Consider the following 19,624-nt stretch of genomic DNA (forward strand, 5'->3'; position numbering starts at 1 on the left):
GGGCTCCCTCTCTCTCTTCCTCACGCTTGCTGGCTTGGCTCTCGGCCGAGCAGAGCCCTGCCTGCCACCCGCTCACAGTGACCTGCGGGGAGTGGACCAGGCGTGGGGTTGAGGGTGGTAGTGGGAGCCCCCTGTGCCGAGCAGCCACAGGTGCTAGTGAGGAGGGCACCTGTGAGCTCTGAGGAGCACCTGTCCTTGGTGGTGAGCAAGACCTCAGCCAAGCACCAAGGCCTCCCAAGCCCATCCAAGCCTTGCCCCTCCCCCACCCCATCCCCGATCCCAGGGGGCCTGTGGCCACTCACTGGCGAGGATGACCATGTCCATGCCCCAGAAGATGCTCATGATCCAGCCCACCATGACGATGGCCGTGAGGATCTGGATGAGGGCCGCGGCGATGTTCAGCCAGAAGACGCAGCACACGTGCCTGTCTGGGAGGTCGGTGCGGGCCCCACACAGCACGGTGAAAGCCGAGACGAATGTCCCTGCGAGAGGCCAGAGAGGACGGTCTTGAGAGGGTGCCCGGAGACCAAGGGGCCTGCGTGCCCATTGCTGCCTGGGGCCCAGCTGCCCCTCCCTGAGAACTGCAACAGGAGCGGCCCATGTGTGCCCCCTGTCCTCTGAGTGGCGCTCCCCGCTCAGACCTTGGGCCAGCTCTTGGCCATCTCCAAAGCACAGAGGTCAGCGGGCCAGGTACGGCGTGGGGCTGCCAGGGCCCAGCAGCATCCTGGATCCCCTGGAAGCCATATGAGAAGCAGGCCCCACAGTGAAGAAGCAGCAGGGCAGCTGCCTGCAAGGACAGCTGGCCACATCTGGAACAGGATTCCAGGGACCTAGGGCTTCCGAGGAGGGAGCTGGGGTGGCTGGGATGACACAGAGGCAAATTTAGGAGAGCAAGATTGGGGGCGGAGAACCACCCCAGGGCATACACTGATGGCCTGCAGGCTGGCCTCCTTGACCCCTCCCTGTTTAAAAAAAAAGCCACATTATACACTGTGAAAAATAAAGTTTATTTATATCCCTTTTTTTTTTTTAAATTAGACCCTTTTTTAAAATAAGACTTATTTATTTATTTGAAAGAGTTAGAGAGAGAGAGAGAGAGAGAGAGAGGTCTTCCATCCGCTGGTTTACTCCCCAGATGGCTGCAACGGCCAGAGCTGCGTCAATCCAAAGCTAGAAGCCAGGAGCTTCTTCTGGGTCTCCCATGCAGGTGCAGGGGCCCAAGGGCTTGGGCCATCTTCTACTGCTTTCCCAGGGCATAGCAGAGAGCTGGATTGGAAGTAGAGCAGCCGGGACTTGAACTGGTGCCCATATGGGATGTCAGCATCGCAGGCAGCAGCTTTACCCGCTACACCACAGCACTGGCCCCGCTTTTTCTATTCTTAAAGTTTCTTTTTTTTTTTTTTTTGAAACTTTTTTTTAAAAAAGAGTTTGTTTATATATTTGAGAGGTAGAGTTACAGACAGTGAGAGGGAGAGAAAGAAAAGTCTTCTATCTGCTGGTTCACTTCCCAACAGCCAGAGCTGCACCGATCCGAAGCCAGGAGCCAGGATCCTCCTCCAGGTCTCCCACGAGCTTGCAGGGGCCCAAGCACTTGTGTTATCCTCCACTGCTTTCCCAGGCCATAGCAGAGAGCCAGTACTGAAGAGGTGCAGCTGGGACTAGAACTGGTGCCCATATGGGATGCTGGCACTGCAGGCAGAGGATTAACCTACTGTACCACAGCGCCAGCCCCCTGAAACTTTGCTTTTGTATGTGTAAAAAAACAATGACAAAGAAACCCCCCATGGGCCTAGGCCTACGCAGAGCCAGGATCCTCAGTGTCACCATGCTCCACTTCCACGCCTGTCCTACTGCACGGCCTGCAGGGGCAGAACTGCATGCAGCAGCTGCCACCCCCCGTGGTGACAACATCTTCCTGTGGGCAGCTCCTGGACGACTTGCCCAAGGCTGTCTTGTCACTCCCCGTCTTCGTGGAGGAACGACACAGGACCCTGTGTTGTTCTTTCGTCTGCTTGGCCCTCCCCGGGTTTGCTGCTGGTTCTTCCCGGGTTGGCTACCGACCCTTCCACCTCCGTGGAAGGGCGGTTCCCCCTGCCACATTCCCCACTTCCGCGGGGGAGCGGCACACCGCCGGCCGGCTCTCTCGGGGGCTGCACAGGTGTTCCCTCAGATGTTCCCCTTAGATGTTCCTGGTGCATGTTGTCTCTCTCCTCCTTTATAGTCCTCCTCCACCAATCTCAACTCGGCTGCCCACACGCCGAGTACGCTGCTCTCCTCCAATCAGGAGCAGGATCAGCTCCTGGAGGTCATCACTCAAGTTGGCAAGAGACAGCTGCGTAGAAGCTGTTTTCTCCTCTCCCAGCGCCATATTGTGGGAGAGCAGATGCATAGAATAAGTCTTAATTCCAGTAACTCAGTCCAGTCCGGGTTGCTCCCCACAGATCCCCCTTTCTTTTTATTTTTTGGCGTTGATACGCACCTGTCTTCGGTGCCCCGCGGCACACACTCTGCTCTGCTTGCTAGAGTTGCCCACAGGTGCTTACAAGTCCTACCAATCAGGCAAACCGAATCCGGGTCCTCTCTTCGCCATGTTGTGAGGAGGTTTTTAGGCGCTGATGCGTGCCTGTGTTCGGTGCCCTGCAGCGCATGCTCTACTCTGCTAGAACTACCTGCAGGTGCTTACAAGCCCTAACAGGCAAACCGAATCCAAGCCTTCTCATTGCCGTATTGTGGGGAGACTTATTGGTGTTGATTCATGCCTATCTTCGGTGACCTGCAGCTCATACTCTGGTCGAGCTGCCTGCTGGTGCTTACCACCTTACTAATCAGGCAGACCGAATCCAAGCCTTCTCATTGCGGTATTGTGGGGAGACTTATTGATGTTAATTCGTGCCTGTCTTCGGTGACCTGTGGCGCATAAACTGCTAGCCGCCCGCAGGTGCTCACCACCTCCCTAATCAGGCAGACCGAATCCAAGCTCTCTCATTGCTGTGTTGTGGGGAGGCCTTTCTCTATTTCTCTATCTCCGGGCATTCCTATTTCTCCTATTTTACTTCTATCTACCAGCATTCCTATTTCTCTCATTTTACTTCTAAACTTCTGTTTCTCTTATCCCTGCGGCTTCCCGGCACCCACCCCGAGGCTGCTTCTTGGCGGCTTCCCGGCTCTGAGCCGCTTCAGCCCGCGCTTCTCCCATCTGCGCGGCTTCCCGGCTTTGCGCGGCTTGGCTTCGCGCGCTCCGCGGTCTCCACGCCCTTCGCATCCCCACCACGGCCTCGCGCCAGCCCCGCGTTCCCTATCTATTCACGCCACGTGCTCTCTCTGCACACGGTGGCTTCCGCGAGTCACACAGCCCCAGCTCACGTTTCCACCACTAGTATTCAATCTAAGTTCCCCAGGCTAACCTGGCGAATTCAACCTAGCTCATGCGTCTGCGCCTTTCGGTCTGGCTTCCTGTCCTTAGCTCCCCGGGCTAATCTGACGGATTCCAACCTGGTGGCCCACGTCTCTGCCTCTGGTTCCAGATTTTCGCCTTTTGCCCCCCGGGCTGACTTAAAGAATTCCAAGCTGGCTTACATTTCTGCCTCGGCCTGCACTCGCGGCTTCATCCTCCCTAACATTTTTCTCTACCTGGTATATTTCCCTAAGTTTTCTTCCAACAATATTCCTCCCTCATTTCTCCTGGCCTCTCCCCACAGTCCGTATCCAAGTCTAAGTTTCTTATAGGTTTCACTTTCACTTTCAACCTGCAGTCCGTATCTGAGTCTAAGTTTCTTCTTGCTTTCACTTTAAATCCTAACTTCTTTCCCACAGTCCATATCCGAGTCTATGCCTAGGCTTTCGATAGCTTCTTTCGGCACCTTTTCTGTCCGGCTTTCCCCTAGGCTCTTTGCTAGTCTCTCTCTCCGGTATTTTCCACTTCTTCCCGTTTCTTCCCTCCTAAGTTTGCTATCCGAGTCACAGCACCATTATGTCGCTCCCCGTCTTCGTGGAGGAACGACACAGGACCCTGCGCTGTTCTTTTGTCTGCTCGGCCCTCCCCGGGTTTGCTGCTGGTTCTTCCCGGGTTGGCTACCGACCCTTCCACCTCCGTGGAAGGGCGGTTCCCCCTGCCACATTCCCCACTTCCGCGGGGGAGCGGCACACCGCCGGCCGGCTCTCTCGGGGGCTGCACAGGTGTTCCCTCAGATGTTCCCCTTAGATGTTCCTGGTGCATGTTGTCTCTCTCCTCCTTTATAGTCCTCCTCCACCAATCCCAACTTGGCTGCCCACACGCCGAGTACGCTGCTCTCCTCCAATCAGGAGCAGGATCAGCTCCTGGAGGTCATCACTCAAGTTGGCAAGAGGCAGCTGCGTAGAAGCTGTTTTCTCCTCTCCCAGCGCCATATTGTGGGAGAGCAGATGCATAGAATAAGTCTTAATTCCAGTAACTCAGTCCAGTCCGGGTTGCTCCCCACACTGTCTTACAGCTTATTTATTTATTTGATGAAGAGAAAGAGTACACTCTAAAATGATGATGAGAAGTACAGGACAGCAAACACATAAACCACGGCACAGTCACGTATCACCAGCAGGTATTCTGTACTGCACACAGCTGCCGGCCATACTTGCATAGAGCACAGTAGGCTTGTTCATACCAGCCACGCCACAGCTGTGAACTACGCATTCACTGCTATGGCTATACACGTCACGACGCCATCAGAGAGCAATGGGCCTTATCCTGTGCTCTGCTAGCCACAGACAGCAGAGGGTCCCATGAGCCCAGGGCTGTGCAAAATGAACCACATTAGTAGAGACTTCAGCTTATGTTAGGAAAAGACAGGTTGGGCTGGTCACCACGGTGTTTATTTTTTTATTTGTTAATTTTTTAATTCATTTGAGAGGTAGAGAGACAGAGGGAGAGCTCCCATTCACTGGCTCACTCCCCAAATGCCTGCGATTGCCAGGGCTCGAACCAGGAGCCAGGAATCCAATCCAGGTCTCCCACATGGGTGGCAAGGATCCAATCAACTGAGCTATCACCACTGTCCCCAGAGTGTGTGTTGGCGGGAAGTTGGAGTCGGGAGCCAGAGCTGGGTATTGAAGTTGGGTACTCCAATACAGCTACAGACATCCCAACCAGCATCTGAACCGTTTGGCCACATGCTCACTCTCTCCACTCTATTTAGGAGACCACATGTGTGGTGTGGGGGGGACCTTGTGCTCACTACTCTTTCACTCACGTTGATGTGCTCATGAATATAGGACATGTACAAAATTAGGGACATGTTATGCACATACTGACTTGCATAATATGTTCACACACACATTAGGAAGCATGGATGGCAAGTCCTTTTGTCATACACGGTAGCACTCACCACAGAGTGGAAAATCAAGTCAATGGGTTTATAAGGATGCTCCAAAAAGTTGCTAGAAAATGGAATTCGAAGATAAGCCTATTTGGTGCAAACAAATTCTGAAATCCATGGAATTTTTTTCTTAACATACATTTCCCATGAATTTCTTAAAGACTACCTGCTTGAGATAAAAACAATGTTTTAATTTCTTCAGCAGTAAACTTAAAAAAAAATGTTAGCACATTTTCATATGTATAGATGCTAATTATTTTAAATGAGTCTTACCTGTTAAATACAGAGTTCTACCCAACCACAAGGTGTCAGTTCTAACATATTCCATGGAGCATCAGCTGCATGCTGGCCAAGGTCCTGGCACTCCAGAGCCCAGGCAGGCGAAGGGGACCTGGCGCCTCCACTGCAAGTTCACACTCGGGCAGGGACACTGGCCACTCATACCAGGAGTAGCGATGAGCTGGGCGTGGCTGTAGCACGACAGACTTCACAGAAGAGCAGGCTGCTGAGGGGCTCCAGGCAGCTGGTGGGCACTCAGGAGGCGAAGGAGGAGAGAGTACCTCTGCAGACAGTGGCCAAGGGCTCCGTAGTGCATGGGACTCACAGCACAGAATGGGGGAGGAGCTGGGCTCAAGGCATGCAGGGCAGTGCTGAAAAGCAAGGCTGGCTCATATGCAGCAAACAAACAAAACCTTTAAAATTAAAAAAAAAAAAAATGAGCTGGAGTCGGCAGAGGTCAGACTTGAAAAACTCCTGAGAGTCTTGCCGGCGGGCGGGGTGGGGGGGGGCTGACCCCTCCTCTTCCGGGTCCTGGGCAGCAGCCGTGAAGAGTTTAAACAGGGAACTAGAAGGTCAAGTTCGAATTTTAGAACACATGCTGTGACTCCAAAGGGAAGATGGTCAGAACAGGCGAGGCCCAAAGCCCAGGGAGCAATGACGGGGCCAGGGAAGCATGGCTGCAGGCACCTGCAGGGACAAAGGAGGTGGCGTCCTTGGATTGCGTGGTCTGCTGGATGCTGGGACAGAGGAGAAGGTGCACGGAACAAATCTGGCTTTCTGGTTTTCCACTCTCCCTGCTGAGGGTGGAGCCATTAAACAGCGTGGGACACGGTGGGGGTGAGGGGCGTACTGGAAACGGGGATTCAGGTTGCAGATATCACCCAGAAAAGAAAGAGGCCACCAGGGGCGGGAGTGGGGGACATGATGAGCAAGAGCAAAGTCAAGGACAGACCCTGGGGGATCTAGATCTCAGGGGTATGCATGGAAAGGAAGACACGGCAGAGATGGAGGTGGAACGAGCAGCAGAGAGGGCGAGAGGGTGTTGCAGAAACAGAAGAAGCGTGGGCAACAGGCCCACATGCGGCAGCCAAGCCCAGTGGTGGGACCAGCTGGAATCACTGGAGACCGGCAGGTGGCTCAGAGCTGCAGCCAGAGGTCTGGAGAGGCTGGGATGTGGGTCCCAAGGCCTTCAGTGAGGGCCAGTCTTTCTGAAACGGGAGAAACTCCCCATGAGAGGGGAGAGGATCTATCCAGAGAGGACATCGGTGGACATTCTTGATCAAATGGGAAGGCCGTGCAGATGCGGATACAAGGCAAGGTTTTCCAAACCAGCATGTCCATCAAATGGAGGGCCACAAAAATGCATCTTCTAGGCTCCTACCTGCTGGCCACCCAAAGGGACGGGTCCAGGAATAAGACGAGCATTCCTCAGCTATACTAGTGGACAACAGATGTGAGAATCCTCCCTGTAGGGAGAGGAATTAGCCTTGCAGATACAGGACCAGAACATCACACAACCTTGTTGGGAACTGGTCTCAATCTGGCCTTTCACTCAGTCCAACAGGTTCCCCGACGTGCCTCGGTGCTGAAGCCAAGAGGTCATCCTCTGCCACAGAGGTGGTGCGCCTGGAGGGGCCGGGGCCTGGCCAACACCAATTGGCACAAGGAAAATCATGGTAATGAACCTACTGTCAGCCCCCAGGGCCAGTGAGTTATAAGACAGACACACCTGTTACACCCTGCCATGACCTGGGAAAGACAGGCAGCTGGGCAGACTGAGGAAGCTCCCCGACCAAATGGAGAGGATGGCAAGGGCTCAAGCCCAGCCAGTCCTCACAGCCAAAGCCTCTCGGGCCAGGCTGGGTCAGTGGTTTCCCCAAGGAACTCAGGGCTCAGGTCCCAGACAAGGCCACAGGGAAGGGAAAGGGTGCAGGAAGTCCCCAAATGGCGTCTCTGGGCTTGAGTTCTGGGGAGGGCTCCCGGAGCTGGGCTCCTGCTCCATCGGGCACAAGAGGAGAAGTGGCAGAAGGGGCTGTGGCAGCCTCCCCACAGAATAGGGAATGGAGGCCTGGGGCGGCCCAGGGCGCAGCTGCCCGCAGGACTCCCCTAGGAGCGCTGGATGGTGCTGAGTTGGGCGAGGAGATCTCAAGGCCTCTTGGAACCCCAGGGGGGAGAAGGGCAGAGCTTGCTCCTGAAGCAGTGTCTCCGAAAGTCAAGTCTGATCCCAGATGTCAGCTGCAGCTGGCTGTGCAGGTGTCAGTGGCTGTGACTTAGGCCCTGACACCACCCTCCAGCGCTCGTGTAGGGAGGGCAGGGAGGGCACTGCTCAGAATGAGAGCTTTGGGGACCGGAAGGAGATGTAGAGAAGCCCTGGGCTGGACTTCACAGCCCGACTGGAAGGAAAAGCCATATCCTCAGAAACAGGTTCCACTGCCAGCATGAAGTGAATGGGAGGTCACACTCCGGGTCCAGCTCAATCCTATGAAGCTTTGAGTCTCAAAACTGGCCAGGGGGTATGAGGAACCACGGGACTGTGCTAGAAGTCCAGCTCCTTGGGCCACGCCACCTGCAGGCCCGGTTGGCATCTGCTCAGCACTGGGAAGAGGAAAGCGACCTGGCTGCAAGTTCACAAATGCTCTGGACAGAAGTCCCAGGAACGCAATCCAGTGTGGCCTTGGAAGTAAACAGGCGCCCCACAGCCATGGCCTGTGCCAGCCAGAGGAGGCTGCAGAAGACGCAACCGGGGTCCTGGGGCGGAGCAGGCACGTGCTCGGCAGACTTCCCCGCTGACTCCTTGGAGCTCCATTTTCTCCAGAAACGGGGCAGAAGGCTTTGGATCTCGTGGCACCGTGGGAAGGCACTGTCATCATTTCCGCTCCAGCGCTCCAGGACGGAGCGCGGGGAGAAGACAGAGCGAGACAGAGGGGAAGATGCCAGGAAGGAGGCCGTGCCTACCCTAGAACTGGGCCGAGATGTCCACCTCCACCCAGAGATGGAACACAGCCCCCACACCTGGCCAGCAGCTTGCAAGGACACAGAGAACGCGCAGGATGCCACACGGCGGTTCTAGTACCCTCGTCACCCTAAACACGCTCAAAGTTCCCCAGAAGGAATCGGTCAGCGCCTCGGACCCTGATCCCTGAGCCAGCGGCAGCGAGGGCCTGCAAACGGTGTTCAGCACACGCAGCAGCTCATCAGCATGTGGCCGGCACCCCAGCATCTGGGGGCAGGACGTGGGGGTCCGCACCTGCCACCAGCAGCTCACAGCTGCCCTTGATCTAGCTCTGATGCACCGGAGACGGGCAGTGAATTTGTTATGACTGAGAGCTTTCCAGGCATGTGGCTTCCTGTCCTCCAGCAGAGGTGTCCGGCACTCCAAACTTCACATTTGGCCCTCACTGCTACCCTACACCCAGGGTCCTCTACGCTCACCAGTCACAAGGTGCCAGCTCAGGACACAAGCTCACGCCTCAGGAAGTCGCCTGGCGAGCTGAGGACTGAGGAGCCACAAGGGCTGTGGTGGGCTCCCAGGGGCCACCTCTGTAGGTAGCCACAGAGCAGAGGGGCAGGAGGGGCCGCAGTTGGTTTCCAACCCACCCACAGGTAGCGCTGTAAAGGAAGGGGGTGGGGAGCCTCCGCAGCTGCCACAAATACCACTGAGGACAGAGAGAATGAGACCAGCCCCCTCCCCCACCCCCGTCCTGCAACGCCTGCACCTGACATCAGGTTGATTACCCACTGCAGGCTAAGTCAGGCTGGAGCTGATAATTAATTTTAATGGCTCTGGGCCTTGCATCAGCCTCCCGCGCTTGTTACCAAACCTCTCTGCCTTCAGCCTCCCCCTCGGAGATCCATGCCCAGCTCCGAGCCTGGAGGGAGAGGGGGAAGGGGCTGGGGGGCCTCAGAATGGAACTGGATACCTTAGGGCTCTCCCCAGGTGTTCGACCACATGCAAAGGCTCTCAGCCTTGTCACGACAGATTCTGGGCTCGGCTGTGAGGGTGAGCTGAGGCGACCAGGATGGGAGCAGGGTGCAGAGGTGGGGCAGAAGGGAGGGGGCGGCTGTGTAATGACCGGGGTCGTCTCCTTCCCGCAGGTCCGCGTTGGGAGCAGTTGGGCAGACGGAGAGACTGGAAGGGCTTCGGCACTGGCATTTGTTGGAGATGATGGCAGGGCTTCCACCTGATAAGGTGACACCCGCAGGACGGTGGGCAGGTGCTTGTGGGGGCAGAGCAGGAATGAGAGCAGGACCCCGAGGCCACTGATGCCCAATAAGGGCACACATTTTATGGAGCACGGGGAGCTAGCTCGTTGTACATAGGACACTTATGGGCACTGGTTTTTCCATCACCTCGAACATTTCTCATTTCTTTGTGCTGGGAACATTAAAAGTCCTCTCTTCCAGCTATTTTGAAATGTACAGTAAATTGCCAGCTGCAGTCACTCTGCTTGATAGAGAGCACTAGAACATATTCCTCCTACCTAGCTGTATTTTGGTACCTGTTATCCACCCTCCCTCTCCTCCGTCTTTCCCACCCTCCCCAGCCTCTCGAGACCACTATTCTCCCCTCCACTTCTATGAGATCAACTTGTCTAGCTTCCATATGAGTGAGAACACGCAGTATCTGTCTCTCTGTGCCTGGTTCATTTCCCTTAACACAATGTCCTCAGGTTTGTCCTCGCTGCTGCAGATGACACAGTCATTCTTTTTTATGGCTGACTAAGAGTGCCCGTATGCATACCATTTCCTTTATCCAGGCATCCGTTAGGACACCTAGGTTGGTTCCACTCTCGGCTATTGAGAATGGTGCGGCAGGAGACATGGAAGCGCAGGTGCCACTTCAATGCATTGCTTTCCTTTCCTGTGGCTATCCACCCAGGAGTGGGATTGCTGGCTCATGTGGTAGTTCTGCTTCCCGTTCTTCTAGGAGTCTTCCAAGATGGCTGTACTAATTCACGTACCACCCAAAGTGATGAGAGTTTCCTTCACCTTGCCCCCTCCCCCTCACCAGCATTTGTTACATTTTGATCTTTTGGTAACAGCCACTTAGTGTCTGTAATCCATAGGTACTAAGCTAAGACACCCAGGTTCATGGCTGAGCCTGGTTCCATTGTCCTGGTCACAAATAACCTTCATGAAATGCCTACCACGTGCTCAGCATTGAGTTCATTAAAATCTAGTCCTCTCTTCTTATTGACCCAAGCCATGCGAGCCAGACTGCACCGGGCCTCTAGCACCTGTGTGCGTGAGCCCAGGTGTGCCAGACGCCAGTGGGAGCTCACAGTCAGATGTGGGTGACCACTGGGAGTGTGGGGAGAGCTGTCTCCAGGTGGCCCAAGCTGTGGCCACAAGGTATGTGGGAGGACAGTGTGCTCTGCGTTCTTCTTGCAGCATCAGGAAAATGATCACAGGTATTAGCAGAACATTTCCAATCCTGACCTAGGCCTGGAAGCCTGCGTTCCTGGGGGCAATGTCACCTTGCTGTGGACTGAAGGCATCCTTCCCCCCAAATCATGTTGGCACCTTGGTCTTCAATGCGATGGCATTGGGAGGTGGGGCTTATGGTAATTAGATTTGGATGAGGTCAAGAGTTTGGCTGGAGCCTGGATGATATGACTGATGTCCTTATAAGGGGAAGAAGAGACCCACGTGCTCTTGCATATGTGCTTGGGTTCCCCCGGGCTCCCACCAGATGAAGAAACCAGGCAGAGGGCCCTCGGCAGTACCTGACCATGCTGGTACCCTGGACTCAGCCTTCCCAGCCTCCAGAACTGGGAGAGAGAGATGTGTGCTGTGGAAGCCACCCAGTCTATAGTGTTCTGTCACAGTAGCCCAGTGGCCCTGTGCTCTTCAGCTTTGTGTGACTGCCAAGAAACACCTGGGCCAGCTAAGTTTCTACAGAGGAAAAGTTTATTTAGCTTGCAGTTTTGGAGGGTCGAGGGTACGGCACCTGCTTCATCTCATTTCTGGCAAAAACCATGTGGCAAGTGGCAGATGGCAATGCAATGGTGGGAGCACATGTTGCAACAAGCGGTGCTGTCTGAAGCCAGGAGCAGAGATCGCGATTGAGGCCTTATCAGGTTTTATAACCACCCCTGGTGAGAGCTATCTTCTAGGAGTGTGGCCCAGTGACCGCAGGCCACCAGCCTCCACCTAACCACAGCTTCCACCACCTCCCAACAGCAGCAACCTTTACTGACGTGGACCTCTGGGGGACACCCCCACCATAGCAGGGCCCCTTCCAGAAAATCATCGCCAAGTCATTTCATCCATTCATTTTTCCACGTATTCAGCTAGCATTTATGAAGCACCTGCTGAGTGCCAAGAACTGGGCCAAATCCGTGTACCTCAGTAACAACCAAAAGACAGGCTCCAAGGTGTCGAGGACCCGGGGGCAGCACGAGAGAGAAACAGTCTGCAGAGTAAAGGCCATGTGGCTGGTTCTGCGAGAAAGGGCCAAGCAGGGAGGCAGGGTGACCCTGGACACAGACGAGGGCTCTGGTGCCAGAAGACCACGATCCAGACCTCACAGAGAAGCTTTCCCATCTGTGGAACTCAGGCGATGGCAGTCGCCTGCCTCCAAGGGCAACAGGAGGACTAAGCGAATCCCTGTGAAGTACTCGGAACACAGCGCGAGCCCTGAGCGAATGATCTGGGTGCGTGAGGAGGACCCCATGCAGACAAGAAAGGTGAGGCATCAGCATCAACCTCCTCAAGGGGCAGCACTGGGGCAGAATCTGGGCAAATAAGGTGCATTAACAGTGAACGTGAAAACGGAACTAATGAGCTCAAGGAATCCCGCCCTCATAATGGCCTATGGCCCCCCGCGCTGCTCTTCATGCCATCTTTACAAAAAACTTCTTGTGACTGCTAAGTTCACGTGTCAGCTCAGGGTGCTGAGGCTTGGTACCCGGCCAGGGCCACAGTGTTCTGCAGCTAGTAACAAATGCAGTTGTGATGACTGTGGTGAGATGGGGGAGCGTTCGAAGTGCAGTTGCAGAAGCAGTGTGTGAACTCTGGGGTGGGGAGGGACCATTTAAAAATATCTACTTATGTGGACAAGGACTGCAGTGTATCAAGCGAAAATGAAACTTGCTTTGCCATGGCAGCATTCTAGGTAGCTCTCTCTCTCCTCTCTCTCCCTCTCTCTTTCTCTCTTTTTCAGAAATAAATTCTCTTGGGTCAAAGAATAATTCTAGATAATTCTAGGCCCCGGTTGAGATGTAACTGTGCAAGGATGTCTACCACCCAGGCCTGTACTGGTGGCAGAGAAGGCAGTGCCAGCGGTGATTCAGTGGACAGATGGCAAGCAGACACTTGGCACAAGAAACAAATGATGCCAGGCCTGGGACAAAGTCCTTGGATCTTCCGGAACACCTCTGGAATGTGGCATCGCTCCCAGTTAACCAAGCACAGCAGCACTCTTAGCCAAATGGCAGGCTCGGGCTCCCCTGCTGGAGGTGGGAAGAGATGCCAGGTAAGGACTCCAGTCCCAGGGGACCTTGAGGAGCCACTGTGGATTCATTTAGGTGGCTGAGTGACAGCAACAGCGGAAAGGGAGGTGGCTCGGCTGGCCAAGCTGGGTCCCAGCCTCCCCGAGGACCAGAGAAGAAGGGGAGGGTGTAGGAGCTTTGTGAGGGTCTATGTTCAGGTGCTTGCTCCCTGTCTGGCTGGTGACTCTCCACAGGCCTGGCTGACTCATCTGCTCCTTCCTGGAGCTGGGCCCTGCAGGGTGGCCCTCCTAGTGCCAGCGACAACTTCCTGCCAGGGCTTGGGGGATCAAGCTCAGGATGGCTTTCTCCCCAGGGAGCTGATGTCACCACTCATGCACTACACCTGCAGGGAGGGCATGTCCCTTGTGGTCTTTATTTTAGAAATAACCAACTCAAACACACTTAAATAATAAAGGATTTGTTGGTTCATAAAACTGGAAAGGCCCAGAAAGGCAGTGTGGGGTTGGTGGTAAGCAGCGCAGGCTCTGAGCAGAGTATGATTGCTGAGTTTATCAGTCCCTGGCTCTGTGAACGTGGGCAAGTTACTCTGCTTCTGGAAGCCAAACTTCTTTTATTTTTATTTTTTTATTATTTTTTGACAGGCAGAGTGGACAGTGAGAGAGAGACAGAGAGAAAGGTCTTCCTTTGCCGTTGGTTCACCTTCCAATGGCCGCCACGGCCGGCATGCTGCGGCCAGCGCACCACACTGATCCAAAGCCAGGAGCCAGGTGCTTATCCTGGTCTCCCATGGGGTGCAGGGCCCAAGCACTTGGGCCATCCTCCACTGCCTTCCCGGGCCACAGCAGAGAGCTGGCCTGGAAGAGGGGCAACCGGGACAGAATCCGGTGCCCAGACCGGGACTAGAACCCGGTGTGCCGGCGCTGCAACGCGGAGGATTAGCCTATTGAGCCGCGGCGCCAGCTCTGGAAGCCAAACTTCTTATCAACACTTTTTAGGCCAATCTCCCCCTCTGTCAGATACGCGGTACAGTATCATTTATATTACCAGGCTTAATAGAGGGTGTGCATTTAAAGTTCCTGGAACATACTAAGTGTTCAATAACTGCTGTTTTTATTAATAAGAATTCAGGGTTGGTTTGATTCCTTGGCTCAGTGATTCAGCATGGACCCAAAGCCTCACATCTTTCTATTCTGCCTTCCGTGGTGTAAGCTTTATCTCAAAGGTCAACTTCCCTCATGGTGACAAAATGACTGTAGCAGTTTCAAGTTTTACATGCATGTGTCCAGAGGAGACAAAAATGTCCTACCCCATCATTTCAGTAGGAGTGCTGAGATTTATCCAGATCAGACTGCTTAAATTGAGGGCCTATCCTTGAATCAGTGATTTGGCAAAGGAAAAGCAATGTGCTGATTGCCTTAAGCAACTGAACCCACCCTTGAAGCTGGAAGTCAGGTCAGCCTCCTGTACAAGTCCCAGGCTGCATGCAGGTGGCATGGATCTTTTGGAAAAATCTAGATCTTCTTGGGAAGTTAAAAGGTGGCAAAAGGCTGTTGGGCAAGTGCTCGCCAATGTTCCCTAGCAGGGGTGAGATGTGTTAGAAAGTCAAGCAAAGAAATGGCAAATTGGACCCTCTTTTTCCAAATGGGGGTGTGGTAACTGTAAAACACTGGCACCCTTCCAGCAAAAGATGGGTCCACATCCCCTCCTGTGGAAGCTGCTCTCTGGGCAGCAGACTCCAACAGAAGCAACCATGTGCTCACTTCCTGGGCAGGCCTTCACCCACCTTTCACTTCCTGCATCTTTAGCTACAAATGCTCACACCTAGCCACTGTGCTCCAAGGAAGCCCTGCAAGTAGTCCTGATAGAGAGGCCTGTGTAGGCGGTCCAGCCAGCAGCTCAGGTGCAGTCCCAGCCAAGGGCCAGTGTCAGCCACCAGGCATGGGAGTGAAGACGCTGCTCCGGATGTCTCCGGCCCCCAACCATTAAGCCACCTTGGACTTGGATTCTTGCTGGCTGAGGCTCTAGACATCATACAGCAGGGACAAGGTGTCCCAAATGTGTCCTGCTGGGCAAATTCCTGACACACAAAAGTGAGGAGTGTCACCAAACGGTTGTCAGATGCCTAAATGTTGGGATGGTTTGCTGTGCAGCAGCAGATGGTGGGAACAGTGTCACTGGGTACTATGTCCATGGTGGGAGAGGAAGGGTAGCAGGGGTGGGTAGGGTGTCAGGCTCTCACCGTGGTCACTGGACATCCTACTAGTCTCCTAGAAGGTCTGTTCTGCGTGGCTCTTGGGCGCAGGGGTCCTCACCCATCCCCCAGCCCAGAGCCCCGCCTGGACCAACCCAGGAGAGACCCAGAGATTCTCTTAGGAGAACACTGGAGCAATGTGGTAGGAAGTGCTCAGCATTGTCAAAAGATACTCACACAAGCAGAGGCGGCAGGCTGGGAAAGAGGCCCCTCTGGCCAGTGGCTGGGGAGCTCCGACTCTGAGCCACCTAAGCACAAACCCTGACTCCTGCCTGCCCTCCAAGCCCCCTTCCATCAAGGGTCAAGAGGCTGAGCCAAAAGGCAGAAGGAAGGATTGCACCAGACAGAGGGCTCTGGGGAAGGAGAAAAAGGCCGGAGCCAGTGAGAACTGGCCCCCTGAGGGCCTTTCCAGATGGACAGGGATGGATGAATAAGCCACGGAGGAGGCACATCAGAGATCTGCCATCATTGTCCCTGGGGCTGGATGTGCAAGCTTGCTTGTCTCAGAGAGGCACCTTCCCAGCCCCCAAGGGTCAGAGGCATCAGAGCAACAGTACCAGTCACTGCCGACTATCACATGCTGAGCGCTCACGAGAGACGGGCATCCTACTACATTACTCCCCCGTGTCCCACAACCATCCCTTATCTTCATCTTCACCCAACAGGCAAGAAGGAGCCTGGCATGAACGCTGCCTTGGCCATTCAGTAGACTTCTGCGCTCTCTGTGTCCCTGTCCTTTGTGCTGTGTCTCTGCTGTCCTCCCATTAGGAGGTCGAGTCTGTCTCCTTGCCCTTTGAGTCCAGGCTGGCCCTGTGGCTTTCGTCAGCCAGGACGAAGCAAGTGGCGTGGTTCCAGTTCCACCAGGGCCCTGCATGCTTGTGCTGGCTCTGGTAGAGCTCTGCGCAGCCACCACATGAACAAGGCCAGGCTGGCCTGATGGAGAAGGGGACCCTTTGGAGACAGCTGCAGGCATCCAGCCCAGCCCGACCCAAGAATTGCCCTCTGGGCCCAGCCACAGGATCAGGAACAAAAGAAACAGGAGCCACTTAGTTCTGAGAAGGTTGTCATCAAGCTGGAGTTCATGGACACGCCCTGTTTTCATACCCCTGGCAGCCACCAGGAAAGACGTGTAGGAGGCCTGGGACTGTGGTCCCTCAGCTCATCAGAGAATCAGAGGGGCGGAGGATGCGGGCTCCAGCAGGGGCCTGCCCTGCTGCAGAATGACCCTTTCCAGAAAGCGAAACAAAAGCGGCCTGGCTTCTGCACAGCCCTCCGGAAGAGACCAAGGTGGGGACCCTTCAGGATCCATGTACTGATCTCTCTCTCTCTCTCTCTCTCTCTCTCTCTCTCTCTCTCTCTATTTATTTTGAAGTCAGAGCTACAGGGGCTGGCACTCTGGTACAGTGGGTTAACGCCCTGGCCTGAAGCGCCAGCATCCCATATGGGTGCTGGTTTGAGACCCAACCGCTCCACTTCCCATCCAACTCTCTGCTATGGCCTGGGAAAGCAGTAGAAGATGGCCCAAGTCCTTGGGCCCCTATACCCATGTGGGAGACCAGGAGGAAGCTCCTGGCTTCAGATTGACACAGCTCCAGCCATTGCAGCCAACTGGGGAGTGAACCATCAGATGGAAGACCTCTCTCTCTCTTTCTCTCTCTCTGCCTCTCCTCTCTCTGTGTAACTCTGACTTTCAAATAAATGAATAAATCTTAAAAAAAAAAAAAAGAACTACAGAGGGAGTGAGGGAAAGACAGATCTTCCATCTTCTGGCTCACTCCCCAAATGACCACAATGGCCAGAGCTGGGCTGATGTGAAGCCAGGAGCTTCTTCCAGTTCTCCCATGGAGGTTCAGGGGCCCAAGCCCTTGGGCCATCTTCTATTGCTCTCCCAAGCCATAGCAGAGAGCTGGATCAAGAGTGGAGCAGCCAGGTCTCCAAGCACTGCCTATATGGGATGCCGGCACTGCAGGCGGCAGCTTTACCCACTACCTCACAATGCTGAGCCCACGTACTGATCTCTTAAAGGGGCCAAAGGCCAAATGGATTTGAAAAACCTACTTTTTGACAAGAAACCGACCTCCAGAAAGGACGGAGAACTGAATCCAGCAGCCCTGTTGGAGTTCTGGCAGGCTCGAGGGGCTTAGTGTTGACCTGCACAGCAGTGCCAGCGCTACCTCTGTCTTGGTGGGGCTGGGAAGACTTCTGGTGCCAACATGGCTGCCACTGAGGGTGACTTAGCCGAAGGGGACACAGCAGAGAGGACGCAGAGACCAGAGCCAGGAGCAGGGCAGGGGGCAGGCAGGAGCTGGGGTGGGGGTGCTACAGTTAGACACGGGAAAGAGGCAGATGCTGGTTGAATCCCAAAAAGCCCCCACAGCTGTGGCGGGGACTTCCATGTACTCCACAGGGGGCCAGCCGCAGGAAGTCCTGGTAAGGGCTCTGTGAGAGATGGCAGTCTCCCAGGGACACTGGGCCAGGCCCAGCTCAGATGAAACCCACCCTGAACATGATGAGCCCTCAGCACTGGCTCCTTGCAGGTGTACCCAGCCTCCCTCCTCTTCTCAGCCCAGCTTGCTAGGGTTCTGAGTCCCCCACCTCTTGAGGGCTCTGCGTCCGCCCTCACCAGCCCCTTCCTCCTTCCCGTGGGGGCTCCACGCACAGCCCACATGCTCCACCCCTTTGTATTTATTATGTGTACCTGGATCTGCTCTCCCCCAACACAAGGTAGGCCCAAGGGTCCCCACCTTATCTGGTTTGTCTATGAGGCCCCTGAAACACCTAGAAAAATAATTGGTCCACAGAAGGTTCTCATTCAGTATCTAAATGTTAAACAAGCAAATGTACCTCCTGGTCCTTAATTACGCCCTGGTCACGATCCGGTGAAGAGCAAATACCTTCAGGAAAAACCAAAGGCAGCCGATCATGATGTGCTCTGGGGAGCTCTGACATGACCCCAAAAGGGACACATGGGTGGTAAAAGCCAAACCACTGGTCCCCAACGTGGCCTTCCACGACATGTCACATTGCTATGTGAGATTATGTTCACTGGTGACCGAGAGACCAAGAAGTGCTGTGGTTTGAAGGCGTCCCCAGAGGCTTGCATTGGACCCTTCATTCCCAAAGCAGCAGCGAGGGAAGCTGGTGCCCACCACCGGTGTGTAAGTCGTGAGCACTCCACCCTCACTGAGGGAATAAGGCCTCTGAGCTCTGCACCTGCACGCTGGTCCCTTCAGGGCTCAACATGTGATGACACCGCACAAACACCTGCCTGAGGCAGGTACCACGCCTTTGGACTTCCCAGCTTGCAGCCCATGAGCCAGATAATCTTTTTTTCTTTATAAATGACCCAGTCAATAGCATTCTATTAAAGCAACAGAAAACAGATGACAAGAGGAGGAACACATAAGCATTTTTTCCAACAGCAGAGAGAGATGCTCACAAAGAATGAAGGCAAAGGTGAACCTGTGTCTTGAGTGCTGATCTCATAAAGGCCACAGCAGATGTATGGGTATATGCCTTTGCATCCAGAGAGAGGCCCTTCCCCAGGGTGACAGAAAAAGAGCTGAGATTTGCTAAGCATCTCCCAAATGCCACACAACAGAATGGGCAGGGTTGTCATATAAAATACAGGACACCCAGCTGAACTGGAATTCAGAAAAACAAGGAATAATCTATTAGCATACAGTTGTCCCAAATGTTGTATAGGACATACTCATAATGAAAAAAATTCTGTTTAGCTGGAGCTCAAGTTCAAATGCCATGCAATATATGCCTTTGAAACTACATTTCCCTGGGCATCCTGTATTATTTACTGACAATCTGGCTACCTTAAGAGGCTCTTCATATGTGTTCACCTCCAGGCAACCTCCCTGCATCTGTAAGACAGCCGTTGCTAGGAACATCACACTTAAACACTGGTTTGTTGCTTTTTAATTATTTTTAAGATTTAATTATTTGAAAGGTAGAGATACAGCAAGAGAAGGGGGGCGAGAGAGGGAGGAAGAGAGATTCCACCCTCTGGCTCAATCTCCAAAGGGTCACAACATTGGGGGCTGGGACAGGCTAAAGCCAGAAGCCAGGAGCTTTTTTCAGGTCTCCCACGTGGGTGCAGGGGCCCAAGTCCTTGGGCCATCTTCATCTTCCATTGCTTTCCCAGCTGCATCAGCAGGGAGCTGGATCAGAGATGGAGCCCATATGGATACCAGCATTGTAGGTGGAAGCCTAACCTTCCCCACCACAGTGCCAGCTCTCACTTAAATCCTTTTTAATGTTGCCAGATATGGTCCCATTTA

General features: G+C 54.2%; 1 protein-coding gene across 1 annotated transcript in view; it reads right to left on the minus strand.

The window, feature by feature from the left end:
• STUM (stum, mechanosensory transduction mediator homolog) overlaps positions 1-19,624 on the minus strand; it is a 61,047-nt gene that overhangs the window by 9,723 nt on the left and 31,700 nt on the right. The window contains exon 2 of the mRNA XM_008268339.4: positions 303-482. Coding sequence (XP_008266561.2) covers positions 303-482 — 180 coding nt within the window. The remainder of the gene's footprint in view (positions 1-302; positions 483-19,624) is intronic.

Source organism: Oryctolagus cuniculus, chromosome 13, assembly GCF_964237555.1.
Source record: "Oryctolagus cuniculus chromosome 13, mOryCun1.1, whole genome shotgun sequence".
Classification (NCBI taxonomy): Eukaryota; Metazoa; Chordata; class Mammalia; order Lagomorpha; family Leporidae; genus Oryctolagus; species Oryctolagus cuniculus.